This window comes from Acanthochromis polyacanthus, chromosome 6 (genome assembly GCF_021347895.1).
Source record: "Acanthochromis polyacanthus isolate Apoly-LR-REF ecotype Palm Island chromosome 6, KAUST_Apoly_ChrSc, whole genome shotgun sequence".
In the NCBI taxonomy this organism is placed as follows: domain Eukaryota; kingdom Metazoa; phylum Chordata; class Actinopteri; family Pomacentridae; genus Acanthochromis; species Acanthochromis polyacanthus.
In genome coordinates, this window is record NC_067118.1 from 28,475,856 (window position 1) to 28,500,382 (window position 24,527).

General features: G+C 39.2%; 1 protein-coding gene across 1 annotated transcript; it reads left to right on the forward strand.

Moving 5' to 3' along the window:
• The first annotated feature begins 3,241 nt into the window (after nucleotides 1-3,241).
• LOC110957875 (monocarboxylate transporter 2-like) lies at nucleotides 3,242-6,738 on the forward strand. Its single transcript, XM_022204089.2, has 5 exons — nucleotides 3,242-3,408; nucleotides 3,528-3,758; nucleotides 3,900-4,043; nucleotides 5,044-5,904; nucleotides 6,012-6,738. The coding sequence occupies exons 2-5, from the start codon at nucleotides 3,542-3,544 to the stop codon at nucleotides 6,263-6,265; spliced, it is 1,476 nt and encodes a 491-aa protein (XP_022059781.2). The 5' UTR covers nucleotides 3,242-3,408; nucleotides 3,528-3,541; the 3' UTR covers nucleotides 6,266-6,738.
• Nucleotides 6,739-24,527: the final 17,789 nt, after the last annotated feature.

The following is a 24,527-nucleotide window of genomic DNA, read 5'->3' on the forward strand; positions in this document are numbered from 1 at the left end:
ATACAAGAGGTCTCACTCTGCTGCTTTTTTCTGAGACAGACACCACACACAGTTTAACCATGAGACTCCACAGTTGATTGCTGACATTATGGCAATGGTTTTGCTTTACAAATTTTCTGAAATTCTATGTAAAAAAAAAAAAAAAAAAAAAAAGCTAATTAGGTAAAATCAAGATAGGATTAGATAAGATAAACATAATATAATTATAGCATAACATAACATGACATAAATATAACAAATAACATATCATCATGTAACATAAACTTTGTTGTGGAAATCTGGATGAGCTGTAGCAAAGACAGTCAAGGTGCAAAAGTATTTGTCTTTGTAATTTATGAAAAAATAAAAGGAGCAACAGTGCATAATAAAGACGAGAAATGCAGAGGGAATATTTCAGCTGAAGGGCAGAATTTCAACACCAGACTCGTGTTCAGAGGTCTGACCAAGAATCAAACAACAAATGCAGTCTTGTAATAGTATCTGTCCTTCACACAGGACAGCTTTACCTTTCTCATGAAGACAACAGAGACTCCTCAGCCGAGGCGTCTCACGGTCTTCGTGTTATTGGGCCTTGGTGCTCAACACTGGTCGCAACATAATCACATACCATAACCAAACAACAGAAAACATATCCAGGGTCAGGTCTGTTTTGTGCTCTGATGAACAGTCATGCCCAGACTTGCTACAAATACAAGTCATCCAAGTGCAAATGAGTTTTTTGTTACAACAAACATAAAGCCAGAGCAAGGAAATTTGTAGTGTTACAGAAGCAAAGGGGATAGAGCAAAACTTATGTAGGGGTGTCACTAGAATAGATAAATAAATACACATTGACGTTGTTGATACTGTAAAGATTGTTTTATTTGTAAAAACACAGATATTGCACAGAGTCCTTTAAATATGGAAAATAATATTGAACGGATTCTTCTATATGTAGAAGACATTTATATTGTGTTTTATGGGTACAAAATATCTAAACAGGTTTAAATGCACTGATGTTGCACAGGAGTGAGATCTGACAGTTTTTTGTATGCAGTCTGCCCATTTCTAAAACAGAAATCTGAACATCTTTAAAGCTTCCGTTTCATTTTGTTGACATATTATAAGCTAAGGTTTTTTACTGAGGAGATTTCGGATATATATTAATGTCACTTCTTAAATCAGAATGTATTGCTAACAATAGTAAGTTAAAAAATCAATTGTGACATTGGTTTTAGCAGTAAAATGGTCTCTAACTCAGAAAATGAGTGACATATGAACTCCTCTGTAAAAGCTTTCAGAGTTTAGATAAGAATAAAATCAAGTATTCTGGCTCAGAGTACATGAAAAAGCTAATTTTAAAGCAATGTAGGCCTACATGGGACAAAAATATAAAAGCAGTATGCAGATGATCTTCTTTTCTGTCTCAAAGAAAATAAAAGCAATTTTCTATTGTTCTGGTATGAAAAGGGCAAAACTATGATTTATGCTCAGAAAGCTTTTGAACTGCTAACAATTTCTGAACCACTGAGTCCATATCCAAGTCAGCTGTGGCTTTAAAGAACAAAGATCAGACAGTGGTACAGATAGATAGACAGACACCTATTTGACCAACGACTACAAAAGGTCACCTTGAAATGCAAAATACAAGTTGTTGGCTGCTGGATGCTGCACGTCAGTTAGAGATGCAGTCCGACACTTGACATCCCACCATTTGTTGTCATAAGAAATCGTCTCAGACAGCGTGGTGAGACAAACAATCTGCCACACTATGGCCTGGATGGACGTGTCCAACAAGATGATCCAACATGTCCAGTCCTTCTCTGAGCCCTTCAGGAAGAGCAGGACAAAATTCCACAAGCAGCATCAACAACATCATTAACTCCATGTGTTGCAGATGTGTGACTCACTACTCATTTGTGACTTGTGGTCTGCAACTCCACTGTCCAGCTGCCTATTATCATGTCAAATACAGTGTGTACTTGGTTGTTTTATTACATCCATTCTGTTGTTGAGATTCTGTGTTGGAACAACAGGGAAAAAATAATGGATAAAATTTAATATAATGCTGTGTTTAGAGAAAACTGTACCTCAAAGGAAGTACCTTTTATTAGCATTTTAAAAACCTAAATATTGTCTGGGTTTCTTTGTCTCTTTCTGATTTCCACTGGCAGATATTTAGTTATAGTGTAATTTAAGCATGTCTTCATTTACCGTCTTGGGGGTTTTATTCATGTGCTAAGCTGAGTGGGTAACTACTACAAATGGCTCATTACACTTGAACATCTCATTATTTTAATGAAAAGAAAACAAAGTGAGGACATTTTATTTTGCAAGTACACCAATCCCACGAGACTTAGACTGTAGAAAGTTACAGATACTCTAAGTTCTCACAAAATGTGAGAATGATATTAGACTTACAAGCTTATCTTGGCCAAAAGAATTCATGAGGATGGTGTTGCTGCAATATATATCAAATTTTGAATTAAAGAAACTAACGCTATCACTCAAATTCACATTTAATTCTGTTTATTTTCTGTTTTGTCTCTTTTTTGACAGCTGAATTATAGCAGGAGAGTAGGGAGACAGTTACTGGCGCTGGATTATTTATTATATTATCATATGTGGATTATGAACATGATATCAATGTTTCATTTTTAAAATATCACTGTTGTTGTCAACATCAGTTTATCACGACTCCAATACTTTGGAGGAACAAACAGTATTTCATCAGACTTTAGTTTTTTGACTATTTCAAGTTTCAGCTTTATGAGTTTTCACGCCAAGTTCTGACTAGAGTTTCTGTAAATTGCATCTTCTTGTCGTCATTTTGTATCTCTCTGTGGTCATTGCATTGAATTTTCAACGTTTTGCATCTCATTTTAGTGGCTTTTCATTTCTGAGCTGTAATTTTTTGTCTAATCTTGGTTTCTTTGTGTCTCATGGGCACCTAGGTGTTTATTTCACCAGACTAACAAAAAACAGACATGGCACTCATACTTGAATACAGTTTCTCAGTTGAATTCTCGCATGTACTTCACTATTTCACAACTTATAATCCATTGCATGATTTTAGCCACGAGGGGTTTGCCATTTTTCTCACCCCTGCCCTCACAAATGACACAAACAAGCAGCACAAACTGCCCACACAGAGTACAATGGCCTTGGGAACAACACGCAACTTTTAAGCTGGTAAAGAAAAAAAGTTTGCCTGATCAGATAGTTAGATATTACATTTTTCTACTCATTGAGACATCTATTGAGATGTTCGTCTGTAACCGGCTGATGGCTTTGTTTTGTATGGTCACTTGTGCAAGCACACGTGATGAGATCAAAGGCCTTTGGTATTTCTGAGGGAGACAGCCTCACTCTGGCAGAGCGACAGGGGTTCACATTCCAGCTAATACGACTTCACGGACTGTGCAAGAGGTGAGGTCTTATGAAATGCAGGCTGTGTTTTAGGACAAATTATGCTAATAATTCATTGAAATTCTGCAGCTGTTTATTCTCTGTTCACTTCTTTTTTTTCACCTGCTTCCACTTTCCAGTTGGTGTATTGAACATGCCCCCTCCAGCAGCCACCAATCTAGGCTACACCCCACCAGACGGAGGCTGGGGCTGGGCTGTCGTCTTCGGTGCTTTCATCTCCATAGGATTCTCCTATGCCTTTCCCAAGTCCCTCACCATCTATTTCAAGGAGATTCAGGAATATTTCTCAGTTTCCTACAGTCAGATCGCCTGGGTGTCCTCAGTCATGCTTGCTTCTATGTATGCAGGAGGTCAGTGGCCGTCACACTTGTGGGGAAAAAAATGACAAAGCCACTTTGGCAAAATTTGCACTTTCTCTAGTTTGAGAGAGCAAAGTCATTGTGTCATTTTTTTGTATCCACTCCAATAAAGTGTTTCTCTGTGGTGTGCAGGTCCTATCAGCAGCATGTTAGTCAACCGCTATGGAAGCAGACCTGTGGTTCTGGCCGGTGGGATCATGGTCTGCACTGGCATGGTGCTCGCTTCTTTTGGCACCAGTATCATCCATCTGTATCTTTGTGTTGGAGTGATCGGAGGTAAAACACGTTTTCCTCTTTTTGTTGTTAAAAAACAGATGTGTTAGTGCTTGTCAAATGCCCAGTAATGTATCTCTGCAAGTTATTCATTTTCATAAATTGCACAAGTGTTTCCAGTAAGGTTGCAGCTGCTCATTGTAATGTTTGCTTAATGTTCTCTTGTTGTGACCGGCTGTCTCTGGAGGATGCAGTGATTATGTCGTAACTCACATTCATGGGCTGCTTTGGTTACTATGAGGGTCAGTCCAATCCACTCGGATTGTTGCGCCCAGGTGTGAGGTCAATCCTGTTCATTCAGTACAGTGTGTTAATATTTGATTAAACTGCAGTGAAATGACCTTAATGTAATACCTTGTTCAGACAGAGCTATTAGAGCTTGTTGTTTTCAAAGTCTTGCTAAACCCAGTACTTTAGAAAGTCCACACATGTATGCATGCCATGATCACATGATCATAGTAAGCAAACAAAGTCTCAGACTTTAAACCTAATCTCTAATCCAGTGCAGGTGCATCAGCAGTACAGTAAAGAATTGACTATAAGGAGAGCAGCTGGATGTATATGGAGATAATATACTATTACATACTTTAAGTATTGAACCACGTTGGACATAAAACATTAATATTATGAGAAATAGTAATTCTCTGCAACATAACTCTGCAACTAACTGCTGATTATTTTCTCAGGTCATCAGTTGCTAAGTGTATAAACTCAGAGTAAAAAATCAGTTTTCTAAAAGGACTGATGGCTCTTGTGTTTTGTTGAATCAACCGTCCAAAATCCATCAAATTTTATTTACAAAACCAAATTACAATGCAAAGAGGGAAATCCTTGTAGCTCAGAAGCTGGTAGCAGAAAATGTTAAGCATTTTTTCTTCAAAAATGGCTTTCTTCTTTACTTAGTAGGTTTTTTTCAATGTTTCCAACTCAGTCTTTTGATACAATACATATGGCATACAAAGAAAATAAATTCCTAACGGTGTGTTATTTATCATGTCCACAGGTTTTGGCCTTGCCTTTAACCTGCAGCCAGCCCTGACGATTATAGGCACATACTTCCAGGCTAAGAGGCCGCTGGCGAATGGACTCGCTATGACTGGAAGTCCTGTGGTTCTGTTCACTCTGGCTCCTCTCAATCAGTTTCTGTTTGATTCTTTTGGCTGGAGAGGGAGCTTCCTCATCCTGGGATCCATTGTTATGAACTGCTGTGTGGCTGGTGCTCTGATGAGACCAGTCAACAAACGTGTAAAACCCAAGCCGACCAATGAATCACCAAAGTGTAATGGAGGCGCTGAGGAAGCTGAGACTGTGAACACCGGCACACCGCCAGCAAACCTTCTGAATGAAGAAAGTCAAACTGCGAGCAAGGGTCAGAGTAATGTCCACAAACTAATAGATATCTCACTTTTCAAACACCGCGGCTTCCTCATTTATCTCGCAGGTAATGTGATCATGTTCTTTGGCTTTTTTGCGCCTGTGGTGTTTCTGGCTCCGTATGCCAAACATCTAGGGATCGATGAATATTCAGCAGCTTTCTTGCTCTCTATTTTTGCTCTAGTGGACATGTTTATCAGACCAGCAACTGGCTTCATTGGCAATACCAAGTGGGTTAGGCCAAGAATACAATATTTTTTCAGTTTTGCTGTTTCATACAACGGTGTGTGTCACCTTCTGTGCCCGCTGGCGTCTGGATACTTGGGCCTCGTTGTTTATGCTGTCTTCTTTGGTTTGGCTTTTGGGATGCTTTCGGCACTGCTGTTTGAAGTTCTGATGGACCTTGTTGGAGCTAATCGCTTCTCCAGTGCAGTCGGACTTGTCACCATTATAGAATGTGGACCGGTGCTCCTGGGACCTCCACTTTCAGGTTTGTGAATTTTCTAGATTCTTGTTTTCAATTCAAACCATACACACTAAAAGTAAATATGGAATTCCTAAAACAGTGACCAACTGAGTGTTCATATTCTCTTCTAGGAGCTCTGGTTGACATTTTTGGGGACTACAAATACATGTACTATGCCTGTGGTGTGTTTATGCTGGCGCCTGGTATATTTTTCTTCATCATGCATTACTACAACTACAAGAAACTGGACGAGGAGCAGAGACAGAGTGTCGCTACGGAGATGAAGACTTCTGAAGAGACAGTGAAGCTTAAAATGAACCAAGATGAAAAAGAGTGGATGGAACTGATGGGTAAAGTTACTGACAAGGATTTTATCGGTGTATAACACATATAATATAATAACATTGCATGGGCTTTCCATGCGGTATATAGGCTATTATAGATTGTAAAATTTTGTATTTTGAGTTTGTTGGACTCTTCGGACCTCGGCTTATCCATAGATCTACATTTGTTATTTTGTTAATAGCTATTTTATGTATGTTATTATCACATTATATGACCACTGGAACTCTAATGTCGTTTGTTCATAAATCATCCAGAACTGCCTCTGTTCCTTCCAGTGCAATTATCGTAATGGCTCTATGAATTATTATGGTTTCTTTTGTTTCTTTGTTGGCTGAAAAAGACAATCATTTTCCAGAGGGAATGATATAAAATAATGAGTCAAAACCCCACAACATAAAGTCATATCATTGTTTATTATCATCTTCTTACCACTAGATGGCACAGAGCCCTACTGTGTGACAGCTCAAAATGAGCCAGACAGTATCTTTTTCATTAAACTGCAATTAAACAGCAGGTATCCTCATTGGTGATTTAATTCTTCAAAGCTTTGCTTTCCCTAATTTGGTTCATGACCTCCCCATGGGAGGCTAGATATTTTAAATGGGTCCCCAAAGGTGCAGTAATTTAAAATAATAATAATAATATGATGTGTCTGCTTTAAAGACTGCAGAGTTCTTCTATTTCTGCCCATTCTGCTCATACATTTAAATCTCATAGCTGGAGAAAAAACATTACTTCTACATGTTGTAGCCTAGAGTTAAACACATTTTCAGTGTCACTGGGATTTGTGAAAATGGTTCCACTACTACACAACTTTAGTAAAGTCATAAAAATGCAGTAGAAAGTTGTGGAATGTTTTGCATGTGTGAAATGCATTACTTAGCCACACTGACATAGAAAGTATTGTGCATATAACACCTTTACAGCTGCAGGTCAGCCCTACAGTAATGCTGGTATTTTAAAATGCAGTTTAGTGGGTTGTGTATCTTTAACGGGCAGCTAATACATTCAGCACATTGCTATTATGTGGACAATAAAGAGGCTAAAAATGCAAGGCCAAGAATCTGACTCATCCACCACATCATCGAGAAAATACCTGACAGCACATAGAATTTTTGATCTTCAGTCAGGTCACATCATCTCAGCACAGGTCAACCTCTCTAAGAACACACACACACACAAACACACACTGCATGTTTACAGTCCTTATCCTCAAGCACATGCAATACACCAGATACATGGGCGAGCCATTCAAAAAGAGAACAATGCCATTATTACAGAGCTATCCTTAAATGATCCTTCCTTATCATGTCCCTGCAAGGTGCATATTGACTCCCTCTTCAGATGGATGAAAATTGTTTATGTGAGCAGATCAATATGTTTATTTGTAACCACAGATAACATTATCTGCAAATCAGATCAACAGTGCAAGTCCCCTTCTTATGGGTCGCTGGTCTTTTGTTTGGTTCTTAGTTAAATTTCAAATCCGCTAAACATCACTGGGTCAGAACTGACAACATTCAAGGTTTGATTGGCTTTTACTAGTATCAGTGCTTTGCTTTGAGCCAGTGATTTTTTTCTATTACCATCACATCATTCACCCAAATAGATTAACTTGACTTCATGTTGCGCAATCAAGCTCAGATTTTACTTTATACCTGTTTAATTGTACAAAAATATGTGCACATGAAGAGATATGTTGAGTAGATCTGCATATACCAAACAGTAAAAATAGTCTAATACAAGTAAAATCAAGCCATCATTGACTACACGAAAGATCTAATCTAAGTAAAAGTATACAAGCATTATCAGCAAAATGCACCTGAAGTATCAGACGTATCCGTGCAGAACCATGGCCCCTGCAAGTCTATACACCATACAAAACAATATAGTATATATACGTGCACATACATACAACTAAAAGCAAATATTAGACAACCTGCTGTTTTTTTTTCCTGCACAAGTCTGCACAACAGGCTTCAACACTGATAATCTTGAATCTTGAATTTGTAATTATTCAATACCTAAGACAAGTTATGTCTAAAAACATGACGCGAAAACAACTGTAAAAATGTCAAAAAAAAATCACAATGAAAGGCTTAAATAATTTTTGAGCGCCCATTATTTTGTGCACAAGCTGTATTTGCAAAGTCAACAGATAATGCAAACTATATCATCACCCAGTATTGCCTAAAGGAAGAGGACTGTGAGAAGGCAAGAAGACAGCCATGTTGGTGCTTAATGAAGAGGATGCAGTTAACCTGCCTAGTGTCAGCAAAATAACTGTCCTGTACAACTTCAGGTCGGAAATTCAGCATGTGTTCAACAAGAATTACAAAAATGGAGGCAGAAACCTTTGGTCACAGAGGTCTAATAGTTGTTTCCAAAGTAAGTATCATTGCATTTTAATTACTCATGCATTCAAATCAAATCAAATCAAATCAACTTTATTTATATGGCACTTTTCATACAGTCGAGTAACACAAAGTGCCTCACAGAGGATAAAAACAAAAACAACACAATACAAAACACTGTGAAAAACCCGAAACCTTACACCCCCCAACAAATATACACACAGATACGTAATCACATATACATTCACACACATACGTAGACATACGAACAGACATACAGACCCACACACACAAACATACGAACATACACACACCAACATACACCATCTGTCAGTAAGGAGATATAGCGGAGACATGGCTGGGCACCGAAATCCGAAGTGAGGAAGAAGCTACCTTTGGGGGCCACACACATGGAGTCATGGACCATGACTGCAGGGGAGCCGACACAAGGACCACCCCAGCCCAGGCAGACAGGAGTAACTGTAATTCAGTAACATTTTACTCTTGGCTGATATGAACCATATTTAAGAAAAACAAACAAACTCTTTAATATATAATTAGATCATGCAGGATTTATTGAGTGGTTTGTAAAATATTACACAGCAGCATAAAATTTTCAGTATCTTCAGGTTTCTTGATTTTACTGTCCAAAGTTCAAAACTATACAGCAGTAAATTAGACAACTTTACAAGTCCCTCTTGAACGTTTCCAATTGGTTTCACTGTTGGATTTCCTTCTATTTTCCACAGACTCAACCAACAACTCTTGCTCATTGAAGAATATGACTAAGCAGCAAAAGAAAACAGACCAGAACAAAACTTTAAGAGAAAACACTGACTGTAGGCCTGTTTCTCTGTCACCAGGCAAAGTTTCCACAGCTCATCTAGTTGTGCCACCATCCACCATTTCAGCTACCTGGGGAAAACTACCAGTGGGCACCTGGATAAACAAATCTGCTGTCATTTCTCGTTGGGTTGTGCACTTCTTTTGTGCTGTAATCGATCTTTCATGTTCCTGGGAGATTTCCTAACCTTTGGCAGACAGAACTGCACAGTGAAAGTGAGGTTTTTAAGGAACCCATCTGAACACGGATGGAGCCATTATTTTATAGCCACTACATTCCATATGATAAATTAAAGCAAAAACCCACTCTAAATGATTACTCAGTGATCATAACTGTTGCAAAAAGTGTATTTAAAAAAATGACTAATGAACTGAAAAATTAATTGATCTCAATTTATAAAGTATCAAGCAACTATAGCTGTCAGCTAAATGTAGTGGATTGAAGAAGCAATGTTTCTACTTCAACATGCAAATAGAAAGTATCATAAAATGTGTACAGTTGGTAAAATGAAATTCATGAAATTCAAAGCTGCACAAAGATATGCATTATTTTGAAAAAGAGCTGGAAAAAGTAGGAGCAAATAACTGTAGCACCAGCGATGTGTAGCAGGAAGGCGATCATTAAAGCTTTTTATACAAATGTAGGCATTCATACCATTATGTAGATGTGACAAATCTGTATCCCTCCCTGTGGAATAGATGGGTTAATGAGTAGACACGAAGTGAGAACGAGGACCTCCAATTAGCAGTGGTTCCCATAAGCTCTGTATCATCTCCTCACTGAACAGCTTGAGCATAATCACTGAGATGAACTGTGACTGATGTCAGTAAATCTGACCTTAATTGGGAGTGAGAAGATTGAATCCAGGCAGCTCAGTGTCCAACCCTGCTGATGACTGTTCTCACGCTGAGATATGATGTTTCAACCGTGATGCTGGTTTGAGCAGTTTCACCTCCAGTCCTGTTTCACCCAGGCAGCCTGGATGTTTGTGAAGAAGGGAGTGATACTGTCTTTTTAATTCAACATGTTTGTTAATAATCTCTGCTAATCTTCTTTACCCACAGCAGCAGAACTAATCTGTCTTCACAATGTTTATACTCGGAGGGAGGGCAACGTCATGTGAATACCAGCGACTTAAGAGTTTATTCATCAGCCCTGTGGACGGAGCTATTAATGACACATCGCTGGTCTGAAATAAACATCGATAGCCAGGGCAGCTATCATGGACACACAGGGCGTGATGACATGTTGAAGCTGACGGAGGAGCTGTTGTGATGTCGACCTCTCCAAGGAGGCCTCAAGGACTCAATCATCCCAACCAGAGACTGGAGACTATGTCCTCAGTGTGTCTTAACTGACTGCCGTCCCCGATGAAACACAAGATTTACTGAGATCATTTGGTGAAAACAAGGCAGCAAGTACCCTACTCTCAAAATCAATATCTTTCCAAGTAGCTACTATGACACAGATCATGGTCACCTTGATATTTATCTAGAGCAAAAAAATAAATAAATCATGTGCATTTCACATACGTACTATTTCAAAAATTATCTTTTCTCCAGCACAAGCAGTCGATATCTGAACTTGAAGAGGGATAAAACAGAGGAAGCCTACATTCTCTTCACCCTCCACAATCCCTAGAGGGCAGCGTGAATCAGGTGAAAGCTGCCTGTTCTACACAACACTCAGATAGCTGATTATACTTGTTCATCTTGAATTTACTGAATTTCCCTTCGGGGATGAATAAAGTGATTCTGATTCTGATTCTGGTTCTGAAGGGATTGTAAACAGACATACATACAGTAAGCTGATGTTTGAAGTGATGGAAAACAGCCAAGTACATTTACTCAAGTTGTATTTTCAGGTAAATAAATGAGGTGCCTGTATTTTTATTTACTGCTACTTTAGACTTCTGGTGTACTAAATACTGTTCATTATCCTGCACTATAGAGGAGAATCTAATGAATATTTATATATCAAATGTGGATATTTTTCAACACTAGATAATCACAGAAAATAGTAAAATGTCCTTCCGAGTTTTGCAATCGAATGTGTAATATTCGGATTTTCTGTGTCTTACAAACAATATCATATTCAGTTGACAAAGTTTACAGAGAAAAGTAGCAAATGTTAAAGATTCAAAAGCTGATATTTGTATGCAATTTAAGTAAATATTACTATACGAGGTAAAAGAAACATAAAATAAAAAGTAAAAATAAAGATATTGATTGCATAGAGATAAAAAATAGATTTAAAAATGTATCCACAGTATGCTCAGGAACATTTCCTCAGTCTAGGAGCCAAGACTTCAAAGGTCAGGTCTCCTTTTTTTTTTAGGAAGCAAAGTCCTCAAAGATCTACTGGCAACACGAGGACGTAGGCAGGTGCAAACCATTAAGAGCTGTATGTAATCATAAGATTCTTGAGAGGAAATTGAGTGGGACTGGCTGAGGCAAGTGAAGAATCTGTTTCAGATGGAATGAAAGCATGAATAATCATCTGCATCTTGGCCCGGGACACAGTCACTTTTGATTTTAGCAGAAATCCTCAGCTGATATAAACTGGAATGATTCAAGCACTTCATATGCTGGTCCACAGTCGTTGCTTGAGGAATGGTGACACCAGGATTACTGAGTGAGAATTTAATGAATTAGGAGAAGGAACCAAGGATTTTGGGTCAGAACACAACTAAGGATCTGTTTTTTTAATTATGTTTTTTTTTGCAGCATGAAGCATTAGAAAATTGTCATCCAGTTTTTATTAGCAGTGTCATCTAAAACAGACAACTTGGTCAGATTTAGAGGGTTAAAAAGCGATATATAACCATCCACATCACAGTCATACACTCCTTATTTTGTGTCTGAGAGGAAGCATATACAAGGTAAACAAGACTGGAGTCAGAACAGAACATTCTGGCCAAACACTCAACGAAGGTGAAGACAAGGAAGTATGGTTACCAACAGCAACTGAAAGGTCCTATTAGAGAAAACCACTCTGCGGATGACCCACAGACACTCACACACATCACCTAAGTCTGTCAGGAAGGATTCTGTTTTCTGCAGCATCAAATGCTATATCCGACAGCACTAAAACAGAACGTTTTCCTTCATCATCATCCAGTTGTGGGCCATTTAAGACTTTCAAAAGTGCACCAACACCAACTGACAATGTAAAAGCACGTCACAATGGCACTCTATAAGCCAGCTCATAATTACTAGCTCCTTGGTTATTGGTTGGCTACGGTCAGCTATTGTTTAGCTGTCTAGTTTGTAAATGTTGCACAATGAAAAGAGCAGTGGTTCTACGACAGAGCTTTGAGCAACACACCAGGAGAGGCGGTCCAAAACTTACCGTCGTTTTAGCTCTTTGTGCCATCTTTTTTATGTGCTAAATTCTTCACTATGCTCATCAGATAGTAACTAACTCTGTCTACCTGATGTTTGGTGCTGAGCAGGTAGTGTTTTTTAAAGCTTCTTCTCTAAAAATCAGCTGCCTGCTGTGGCCAAAAATGATGCGCAATGAAGCAACGGGCTGAACTACTAAACAGTGCAGCTGCAATCCAAGCAGCTAAACAAGGAGCTGAAACTCACTGTAAAGCTCTGTAAAGCCGGGACGAGCTTCAGATACAGATGATAATTCTCTGTAGGCTTGTCACTATAAGTGACCCTTTCTCCTTGTTGCATTGTCTTCACACTGTATTTTGTTTAATGATGACACCACTGGCATACTGAGGTTGTATGAGGTTGCTCTTAATATAAATCATACGATGAAAGTGAATCTCAATTTTGCTAGTCTGTGTATAAATACCATTGTTGGATGTTTATGCCTTTTCCCTGCCAAGACAGTTTGATATTACAGACACTTAAGCAGGGAAACTGTGCTGTTGCTGCGGCTGGACATCAGGCCTCCTTGCGGAATACAAATGGGACAAAACACAGCTCTTATGAAGACGGACATTTTTTGAACTCAGACAAAAGAAGAACTTAAACCCCTAAACTACTCAATCATGACTAATGCTTGTAAAAGAAATTGAGTCGCAAAGCAAAAGGACTTATAATGAGATTATGTTACCCATAATTGACAATCTGTGAAACACATTTCCCAAAAACAAGAACAGAGCTGCTTTTTTGTCCGCCGTCAAGCCTAAGAATGTGTGAATTATCATTCAAATACACATTTACCCCACTTTTCAGAGTTAACAATGCAGAGCCTCTGACCAATATCCTTAATCTGCCACTCAAAATACATTTAGCCTTTGTGAGAACAAATGTGGCTGCTGAAACACTGGTTGTGGAGACTCTCTGCTGCCTATTAGAACCATTGTTCCTCTTTATCTGTTGAACACAGACGACCACTAAAGCTCGCTTGTCTGGGGACGCCGGTGCTGTTGTGTGCATATTACAGGAAGAATACAAGGATTGTCCTGTGGATTATAATCTATCCTTTAAATACCACACTGAATTACACTGCTATGTAAACAAATTTGATTGAAGAGCTAAAGAATGCGCGGGCGACTTAAACTGCCCGCGAGCACTGTAGCATTTACACATTGCGCACACAGGCACTCAGATGTAATCCATGGCATGTGGATGATAAAAATTAAGTGGCTGGTGTTATCAGTCCATCAGGGCAGCACACTTCAGTGACCAATTCGATCCAAGAGATAACATTGTAAGATTTCATTTAATTCTTCAGTCTTGATTTGGAAAATTGTATTGAATCTTGGATAGTTCCCAATCTCCATCTGCAGACGCCTGTGATAGGCATTCCAGCGTCATGTCCTCAGGGAGCGACACCCAGGCCTGGGCTGAGACTGAGAGCATGACAGAGAGACTGGGCATGGAAAAGGGAGAGGAGCAGAAATAATTATAAGAGCAACTGAGGCGTATCAGCTTGTCCTTGCCTCAAAATGAAAAGCAGGATGAAACATGATGGCACAAATCAACTGCAAGCCCATATACAGTACCTGAGTCCCTCCTAACATCTGTGTAATTACACACCAGGAACCTTGTAATACTGGGATTCTGTTACCAAATTGTGTCATTTGCACATTTCTGGCCAGGACCCAGAATAATTAGGTGTATCATTACCCTGAATTGAAACTGTTGGGAGCAGCGGCGACGAAAGCCGTCTCTGGGAATGTGGAAAAGGCATTCATGGCAAACTTATTTTGATGCCCAGAATGCTTTATGTCATTTCATTGTCGTGGGTCTGTGTTGGAAAAAGGTTTTGAGGACACTGGCCTTTGTAATTGTGAATGAGCGCTACAGTGACTGAAGTGAATCAATGTCCTCAGAGGTTCTTTGTGTTTCAAGGACAGTCTCTCCTGAGTCTCTGGCTGACATGATGAGGTTGTTGACTGTCACAGCTGCCTCGCTAAGCCTGCTAAAGGTGTGTGATTAAATTCCCATTCTTTGTCTAAAGAGAAGTGGAGCCATTTAGAAACCTATAAACCATATGGACAAGTCAATAAAATGTCTTTAAAGTAGACCTTATAGGTTCTCGCAGAATGAAATTACAACAGAAACAGGATGCCTTTGTGTGCGCCACACATTCCGTATAAACACAATGCTCTTTTTTTCTTAGGCATCATGTAGCTGAGCAACCGTTTTAAAGGCACAATGCAAAGCAATTTACATGTATTAATTACTTTTTAATTCACAATGTGTGAATGAATTGTAACACAAATGAGATCTTCCACAGCCTTCTCAGTTGGATATAACAGGATGTGACATTTATGCTCGATCCTGAGTGCTTTTCCTTAACGCCTCTCTTCCAAGAATGTGCAAAGCTACTTAAAATTAGGTCAGGAATGGATTCTGATAACATCAAAACATGGCCAGATCTCCTACAGACTCCAACAGAAATGCCATATACGTTTTATCTAGTGAAGCCAAATGGGAATCTTGTTAATGTCAGGGCAGGGAGTTCAATTCACGGATGGTCAAAACTGGCTAATAATATAAAGCTAGTCAAGCTGTAGCCTTGTATAGCCATCACTCTACACATTAGAGTCGTATATATTTTACAGCCAAACTGTAACAACAATGTAACTTGGGTTGTCAGTGAGGTTTGTGTGTGTCGTAGTAGTTTGTTTATGGAACTAAATCCAGCGGCAGACATGAGAAAACAGGAAAAAACACTTTCTGATTTCTAACTACAAATCCACAACAACATGAAAAGAATTTAATATGCTATTCCACATGTGGACGGGCTTGCTCCTGATTGGCCATCAATAGCCACTGGGAATAAGAGTTGTTACATTTCTGCTACTTTAGTCCAATAAACAAACTATAAAAATGCGTACCGACCCAGCTACACAGGTGGAAAGTCGACATCAGTTTCTGGTTTTCACAAGTAGCATAAATATTCTTTTATTCTTTGTTGTTTAGTTTTGAGGGGCAAAACTAAAGCATCTAAATAAATCCCTTTTAAAAGATAAAGCTGATGATATTACATGTATATTTTGATGTCAGTGAAGAGAAGAAAGCCAGCTTATAATTGAACCAACTACCAACTTTTATTGTATGTGTGATAAAGTTTCTCTGAAATTTTTGTCAATAAACTATAAAATAATAAGTGAGTCATACTATTGCACCAAGTCAATTCTATGATGCGGAGTAACTTATACATTTCCTATACACCATAAATACCCACTGGAGCACAAAATGCATTAATCCCCAGTTGAAGAGGGTCCTGCACTACAGTACCCAGCTGTTTAAAGGAATTTACAGAGCTTTAATAAAATGAAACTGCTTGCAATTGGCTATTTGTGACCCCATTTTAAGGATTTACATCTAAAATTGAAACCCGTTGGCTTGGGGCTGAGTGCCACAGCGGAGGGTCGCAAATGTCTTAAGAAGTGGAGTAATCCATTGTTGGTTTTGGTCCTATTAAGGATTTTGATGCAACAAATTAAATGATTATATATCTGTTTATACTTGCCCTCCACTATGGCATTAAGTCGTGTTTCTGAATTAAAGGATCAAGCTGTAGAACAACATAAACTGTGGATGCCATTTGAAATCGATAAAAAAAAAAAATCCCTTTTTTGATCTCATGCTGGTATAGACTTTGGTCAGATTAAGGCAGACAGCAACGAAGATTTTGGTTACAGTTAATGTAATCATTGGTTAGTTGGCAGCTGGTGGTTGTGTAAATGTTTGTGGCTTGACAAGAAAAAAAACTACATGGTTATGAGGCAGGCAGCTACAATGGGCACTGTTTCCACATCCGCTAAGGATCAGTTAGATTCTTTCTTACAAATCAGATACACTGATTGTTGCTCTGAAAAAAGCAAAGCACTTGTGCTGTTTTTTCTTTTTTTTTAATACATTTGATTGACAGTTTATCTGATTGTAAAATCTGCCACACAATATCCACTTCACTTACAAAGCCTAGTATTATCTAGCGCCTAAACACTGAATATGAAAAACACATTTCTGCCATTTTTGTGTAAGTACACATAAATTGCTTTCCTGCCTCTCTGTGTTTTACATGACAAGCTTATTTGTATTTATCCTTTCACAGCAACAAACGTCACTTTGTGCTGCCAGTAGAAACCTGCGGTGCATTTTTCTTCTGCACAATAGCTGGCTAGCTCAGTAGGCGTTTTTGCTCTTCTCTTGCTAGAGTTTTTTTTTAAATTTACATAAGAATAAAATAAAAATATACAAAAATCCAATAAAATAAGCTACGCCTTCCTAAAAATATTTCTTTAAGAGCTTACAGCAGATGAACAGATGACATCCTGGAACAATTTTTCAACCATAATGTCTTTATTGAAAGTTGAAACCACGGTCATTCAGTGTAAAAAAATGTTTGCTGGTAGAGCTGGCTGTCAGTAAGAAATACAGAGAGAACAGCAGCCTCCTGAGTTAAGGTCCAGCTATGGGTTACTGGAGGGATTTGTCAACTGGATGTATTTTGTTTCAGGGCATTTGCAAAAATGACCAGTGTTATAAAGTTATTGGTTTTTTGGGGGGTGGAAAACCTCATGTGTCTTCAGAAAGAAAAGTACAGAAAAATATCTGTCTGTAAAACTTACAAAAAAAGTGATTTTCAACTAATTTCACCTCTTATCCAAATTCATAAGGCTCCGTTTAATTACCACCAAATAGAAGCCATAAGACAACAGGAATACATTAAATTAAAACAATTCATAATAAAAAATACAAAAAATTTGATATAATGTTAAGTTGTCCCAAAACCAATATATATAATATAGGTTGATGCTACCTCAGCATATTTTTGGACTGTGGGAGGAAGCCGAAGTACCCGGAGAAAACCCACGCATGCACAGGGAGAACATGCAAACTCCATGCAGAAAGATCCCAGACCCTGGCTGGGATTCGAACCAGGGATCTTCTTAATGCAAGGCAAAAGAGCTAACCACTACTCCACTGAGCAACCAAAATTTGCTTCAGTTAATGTTAATTACTTTTTAAAATTGATTTTATGAAGTAGCTTCTGAACACACAAGTAAGAACATCTGGCTTGTATACAGAAGCTGTTATATTAAAGTGAAAATTATTTATAGGTTAAAGTCTTCACTTTCTGATCCATATTTAAATCCTACTACACGCACAGACATACTGTGTTTTTCTATCATTGTGGGGACATACCATTGACTCCCATTCATATCTAACCCCTATACCTTACCCTAACCTTAACCCAGACCAAAACAATGCCTAACCCTAAAGAAATGTTTTTGCGCTTTTACTTTTTTCAGTAACAACAACATGGCCAAGAAAACACTGTTTAAACTTGTGGGGACCGAAATGAGGTCCCCACAAGTGACATTGTTTTCGGTTTTCCTACAGTTGTGGGGACATTTGGTCCCCAAAAGTATAGCCAGCACCTGAGCACACACACACAAACACACACACACACACACTCACAAAACAAAAATATAAACACAACACTTTTGTTTTTGCTCCCATTTTTTATGAGATGAACTCAAAGATCTAAAACTTTTTCCACATACACAATATCACCATTTCTCTCAAATATTGTTCACAAATCTGTCTAAATCTGTGATAGTGAGCACTTCTCCTTTGCTGAGATAATCCATCCCACCTCACAGGTGTGCCATATCAAGATGCTGATTAGACACCATGATTAGTGCACCGGTGTGCCTTAGACTGCCCACAATAAAAGGACACTCTGAAAGGTACAGTTTTGTTTTATTGGGGGTGTCCACTCCTCTTCAATGGCTGTGCGAAGTTGCTGAATATTGGCGGGAACTGGTACACGCTGTCGTATACGTCGATCCAGAGCATCCCAAACATGCTCAATGGGTGGCATGTCCTGTGAGTATGCTGGCCATGCAAGAACTGGGACGTGTTCAGCTTCCAAGAATTGTGCACAGATCCTTGCAACATGGGGCCGTGCATTATCCTGCTGCAACATGAGGTGATGTTCTTGGATGTATGGCACAACAATGGGCCTCAGGATCTCGTCACGGTATCTCTGCATTCAAAATGTCATCAATAAAATGCACCTGTGTTCTTCGTCCATAACAGATGCCTGCCCATACCATAACCCCACCGCCACCATGGGCCACTCCTTCCACAACACTGACATCAGAAAACCGCTCACCCACACAACGCCACACACGCTGTCTGCCATCTGCCCTGAACAGTGTAAACTGGGATTCATCCATGAAGAGAACACCTCTCCAACGTGTCAGACGCCATCAAATGTGAGCATTTGCCCACTCAAGTCGGTTACAACCACGAACTGGAGTCAGGTGGAGCCCCCGATGAGGACGACGAGCATGCAGATGAGCTTCCCTGAGACGGTTTCTGACAGTTTGTCCAGAAATTCTTTGGTTTTGCAAACCGATTGTTTCAGCAGCTGTTCGAGTGGCTTATTATGATTATCATTACATTGTTGTTTATTGTTGCTTATTGTTGCTCTACTGTATGATACATGCTGCTGTAACATGGGAAATTTCCCCGGACAAGGGGAGTAATAAAGGATTATCTTATCTTATCTTATCTCTTATCTCTCAGACCATCTTGGAGGTGAACATGCTGGATGTGGAGGTCCTGGGCTGGTGTGGTTACACGTGGTCTGCGGTTGTGAGGCTGGTTGGATGTACTGCCAAATTCTCTGAAACACCTTTGGAGACGGCTTATGGTAGAGAAATGAACATTCAATACACGAGCAACAGCTCTGGTTGACATTCCTGCTGTCAGCATGCCAATTGCACGCTCCCTCAAATCTTGCCACATCTGTGGCATTGTGCTGTGTGATAGAACTGCACCTTTCAGAGTGGCCTTTTATTGTGGGAAGTCTAAGGCACACCTGTGCACTAATCATGGTGTCTAATCAGCATCTTGATATGGCACACCTGTGAGGTGGGATGGATTATCTCAGCAAAGGAGAAGTGCTCACTATCACAGATTTAGACAGATTTGTGAACAATATTTGAGAGAAATGGTGATATTGTGTATGTGGAAAAAGTTTTAGATCTTTGAGTTCATCTCATAAAAAATGGGAGCAAAGTGTTGCGTTTATATTTTTGTTCAGTGTATATAGATTCTTTAGAAACAAAGACACTGTTTTACATTGGTTTTTTGGGTTTGTTTTTACAGTGTGCCATATTTCAGACAAGAAACCAAATAACAAATGGCTGGTGTGGTTTTGCAAATTGATATTTTTTTCATGTATATAATATGGAACCATTTCAGAATTTACTTTGCCATTTTTATGAACACTAAGCAGAAGTCAGGCCTCATTAAAAAACTGTACAACTAATGTCAAAATTTTAGTTTTTCAGAAATACAAGACTGTAACTATTTGCATTCAGTTGCAGTTCAGTTGCAGCCATGATCACATTTTAAAGATGTCAAATATCGTAATGATATGTTGTAGCTTGCAAAGCTTGCAGATTGTTGCTTGGTTCAGTCATTACATTTATAAGACCTTACATCTGTCTGTGATAATATTTTAGTTAGTCTTTAAACAAGATGTACTGTATACACATCACTTCAGCAGTTGTGTTGGTTTTATTGTTAGACGGATCATTGTTGTTTCTTCCAGGCAAGACGAATCCATAAACGACCTTAAAAAGCTTACAAGTGGATTTGGTTTTCAAGTATTTTACTTTTATTTCTCTCCCCGAGAAAACTATGTTAATATGAGTTATTTGGACCCAGATTTTCAGATATTTCAGAAGCAGTTGTCTCTTCCTGTGTAATGAAGAGGAGTATGCATCATCACCTGAGGGAGCTAGCGCAACAGAATGACAAACAACATAACTCACAAACTGACTCCTGTGCAGCCAGTCAGCTTTAATGTATTATAATGTATTCATAAGGTCGTTCAGTGGTGATGGATTGGCTGAGCTTCCGAAAGTGGGAAGCTAATAAACAAATTTGTTAAATCTTTATCCACCTTTACTTTTGCAGCTCGGGATGCATCGCCACATGCACAGCTTAAATATGTCACTCATGCATATTTTTATGGCTCAAGAAGAAGAAAATCCCTAACATAGAGTGCATGGTGTGAAAATGTTCGCACAACAAAAGGGCATAAAAACATAGATTATAGACCAGGCACAATCAATTCATAATTTCCACAAATGTGCAATGTTGAAAGCTGATAGTTGGGAATTAAAAACTTATGCTTGTTGGGCAGCTTGAATAAAACAGCTTATATAAACAAGCAAATAAGCAAAATACACACAAAAGACTCGAAATTAACCTCATCATCACAGAGTGAAGAGCATGATTGGAAGCGCTGGCAGCATTACACAATAGCATGTTTCAAAAAGCAGCCCTCTCAGCTGTCTAAATAGGATGATTGCTGCTGGTCTGAAGGGTCCTTCAGTGAGAGGAGCTTTGGAGGAAAGAGACAGAGAAAAGAGGCAGCGCATGTGGGAGGCGCCAAATAAAACACCACTGATTAACTTGTTTAGTACTGTGCAGTGATCGTGGTTGCGTGTACGGCTGCACTTATAACGCACACACACAGCTACAGCTTTTTTGCCCCCACATGTCTGTGAAAATGGACGATTTGCTTGCATGTTCGGAAAATAAAAGACATCTGGGCACAGATGCTCTTCACTGCCGCCCTCACTTTGAGCCGCAGCAGCATCATTCATGGCTAGGTGAAGGACAGAGTCAAGGGAGGGCATCCTTTGTTGCAAGTGGCTGATCCTTATTATCCTCCAACAACATGATGATCTAATCATCTCCCCAAGTAACTGCTGGGTCTATAGCTAATGGCAAACATTTATCAGAGCACATTAACACAAGAAGACGATCAGTTGTCATGATGGGCTGCTGTCATGTGACACATTAATCTTGTACAAGCCAATACAGCAGCGGTTTCTTCCAAAGCATAATGTAACCACATGAGAATATCTCATTTCTGTAATGTTAGGAGGCGTTTTAATGATTTTTTTGTCCATTTTTTTCCCCTGGTTGAGTTCACCTGGATTACAAAAACAAAAAAAGCCCACTTTTGTCCCTTGTGTCAGGTCCAGAGTGTCTTGGAGTGGATTAGCACGCTCTTTATAGCCCGCATCTCTTCTGTCTAAAGCCTGCGCCTCGTCAACCTCCATGTGAACCCAAGCGTCAAACCCATGTAAACTGGTGTGTGACACTGAGTTTGATTTGATTAGCCTACTCTGCAGGGGGGGATGTTTCTTCTAAGTGTGCATGTAATACATTTTTCCATGCATGAATTCTGGACAGTATTGTTATTAACAGAGAATTTATTTCCCACATATGCGGTCCGAGTTGCTGATATGTTGACATTGTTTGTGTTCTCATAACTTCTGTTTAACAGGTGAAAGTCCTCGTAAAATAGTGGTGTAAAACACAGTGGAGAGAACAAAAGGCAGACCCGCTCTACACATCTACAGTATACTGTATATGGTGTTTTCTGCTGTTGAGTTATGGCAATAGCACACAATGGATGATAGGACCATAGACTTATCAATAATGCATAAGATAGTAAGAGAAATGACAGGCACTCTGCTGGTAGGTTCTCTCCAGAAGCAAGCCATAAATTTGCAGGGCAATAATAATGACTCTTCTCAGGGAAATAAAGGCCACCCTCTGCTCCCCATAGTCATAAACCTGACTCACTCTTCCATTGGTTGGAAGAAAAATGCTTCCTCTCCCACCACACAGGAGTCATACACAGGAGGTACTTCAACCAGCCAACTTGATATGCAATCTTCTCTCTTTACAGAGGAAAGAATACAATTTCAGTTTTTATATTAGCTATTTTCCTATTATGCCTGTGGAGGTGGGGAGAAATAGTCAGCACGGTGATGGTGAAATGAAGTTCACTTGAGCAGCTTTGGAAAGTATTCAAAAATGATTTTTAGTAATTCTTTTACTTCGACCATCTCCTAATCCTGTTGCGCAGCCAGCGGTGTAGTCGTATTTTGTATTTTACCACAGTTTTAAAACTTTTATTTATAGACCTTGCTTTCCTTGGGAAAAACAAGGAGACGTTGGCTTGTCATTACAGTATCTCTAACAAAGCCAGGCTGTCCCTCTCATTTTCAGCAAAGTCATCTTCAACGAAGGGGTTGACATATTTCTTGTAGACATTCATAATTCACTTTTTTGCTAAGAGATGACCAAGAAGAATATTATTTCTCTCATGTCTGTCTGACAAATATGAAACTGGAGACAGGACACAGTTAGCTTAGCATTAAAACAAGCAAATTAACAACCTTGCCCATTTTATATAGCCAAAAACTAAAATGTATAACAAGGTGTGGTTTTGGACAGAGTCAGGCTAGCTGTTGACCACTGTCTCCAGTCTTTGTGCTAAGCTAAGCTAACTGGCTGCAGGCTGTATGTTCATATTTACCATATAAATATGACAGTGGTATCGATATTCTCATCTTGTTCTTAGCACATGTGGCTTGCAAAATGTCAAAGCACAGATAGGTAACAAATTCAAGAGAAAACCTTAAATCTGGACCTCTACAGTGAGGGGCTCTACAGGAGTTCTGTTATGCTGTGGGCCACATTTTCTGGAATGGTTTGTTCCTATTGGAGGGCAGGGTCACTGCAAATCAATACATGACAGTTGTGAGTGATCACCTTCGTGATGATGGGAGTGGTCCCTTTAATGACAACAATGCCTCCATCCATAGGGCAGTAAGGGTCACTGAATAGTTTGATGAGTAATAAAATGATGTGAATCCTATATTTTGGCCTTTACAGTCACCAAATCCATGGTTCTCCAAAATCACCTATGGGAGATTGTGAAGCACCACATTAGACAGTGTGGTATCTGATCTGTTACATGTATTACTTAATACTTAAAGTTACTTACTTACTTACTTAAAGTTAGTAGTATAGAATCTGTTTTGTTTTTTTTCTAGTATCTGATATGAGTTGCTTGTTATATGTAGTGTCTGCTCTGGTGTTTATGACCACAGATGGAATCTGCATTATATTCAACCCATGCCATGGGAAAGTGTTCTCCTGTTTACAGAGCCCTGTTGGAGGTGTTTTTATGAGGGTTCTTCTGTCCAAAACACTGATTTAGGGATTCTTCAGCTGTTGTAGACAAGGGGGAGTTGTTTGGGGATGCTCTCTGCTTTCCCCATATGTTAGGCAATAAAGAACCATTTATTTTAACCCCTCCTATATGTTGAAAACCTATAAAAGTGATCGCTGGCTATTGTCCAGCAAGGGGGATTCAATTGGCCGACTCCTTCCAGGCAGGTTCTGTCTGTACTGATGCTGCTCTTTCCTTTAATAAAATACTTTTAAAGAAAATCAGTGTCACGGACGTCACTCCTTCACCTGCACATCACGGACACCAGAGAGAGAAACAACGACAACAGCGCTCTCTACCACTCTCATCAAAACATTAGATGAGTGAATATCTTTTAGAATAATGTTGTTGCAATCCCTCCAGTACAGTGTGGAGACTTGGACAATCAATGCCTGGGTGCAATGAAGCGGTCCTTGTGGCACATGATGGAACCAAAACCTTAATAAGATACTTCATAAGGCCTGATCGAAAAGTTCTGGGACTGTTTGTGGTGTACGTACACAGGGCACACTAAAGTCACATCATGCAAGCAGGAACTTTCACGAGTTACGAGACTGTACGAC

Coding starts and splice junctions, on each gene's coding strand:
- LOC110957875 (XM_022204089.2), top strand. CDS start 3,542: ATGCCCCCTCCAGCAGCCACCAATCTAGGCTACACCCCACCAGACGGA. Junction 4,044..5,043: donor TTGTGTTGGAGTGATCGGAG/GTAAAACACGTT, acceptor TCATGTCCACAG/GTTTTGGCCTTGCCTTTAAC. Junction 5,905..6,011: donor CCTGGGACCTCCACTTTCAG/GTTTGTGAATTT, acceptor ATTCTCTTCTAG/GAGCTCTGGTTGACATTTTT.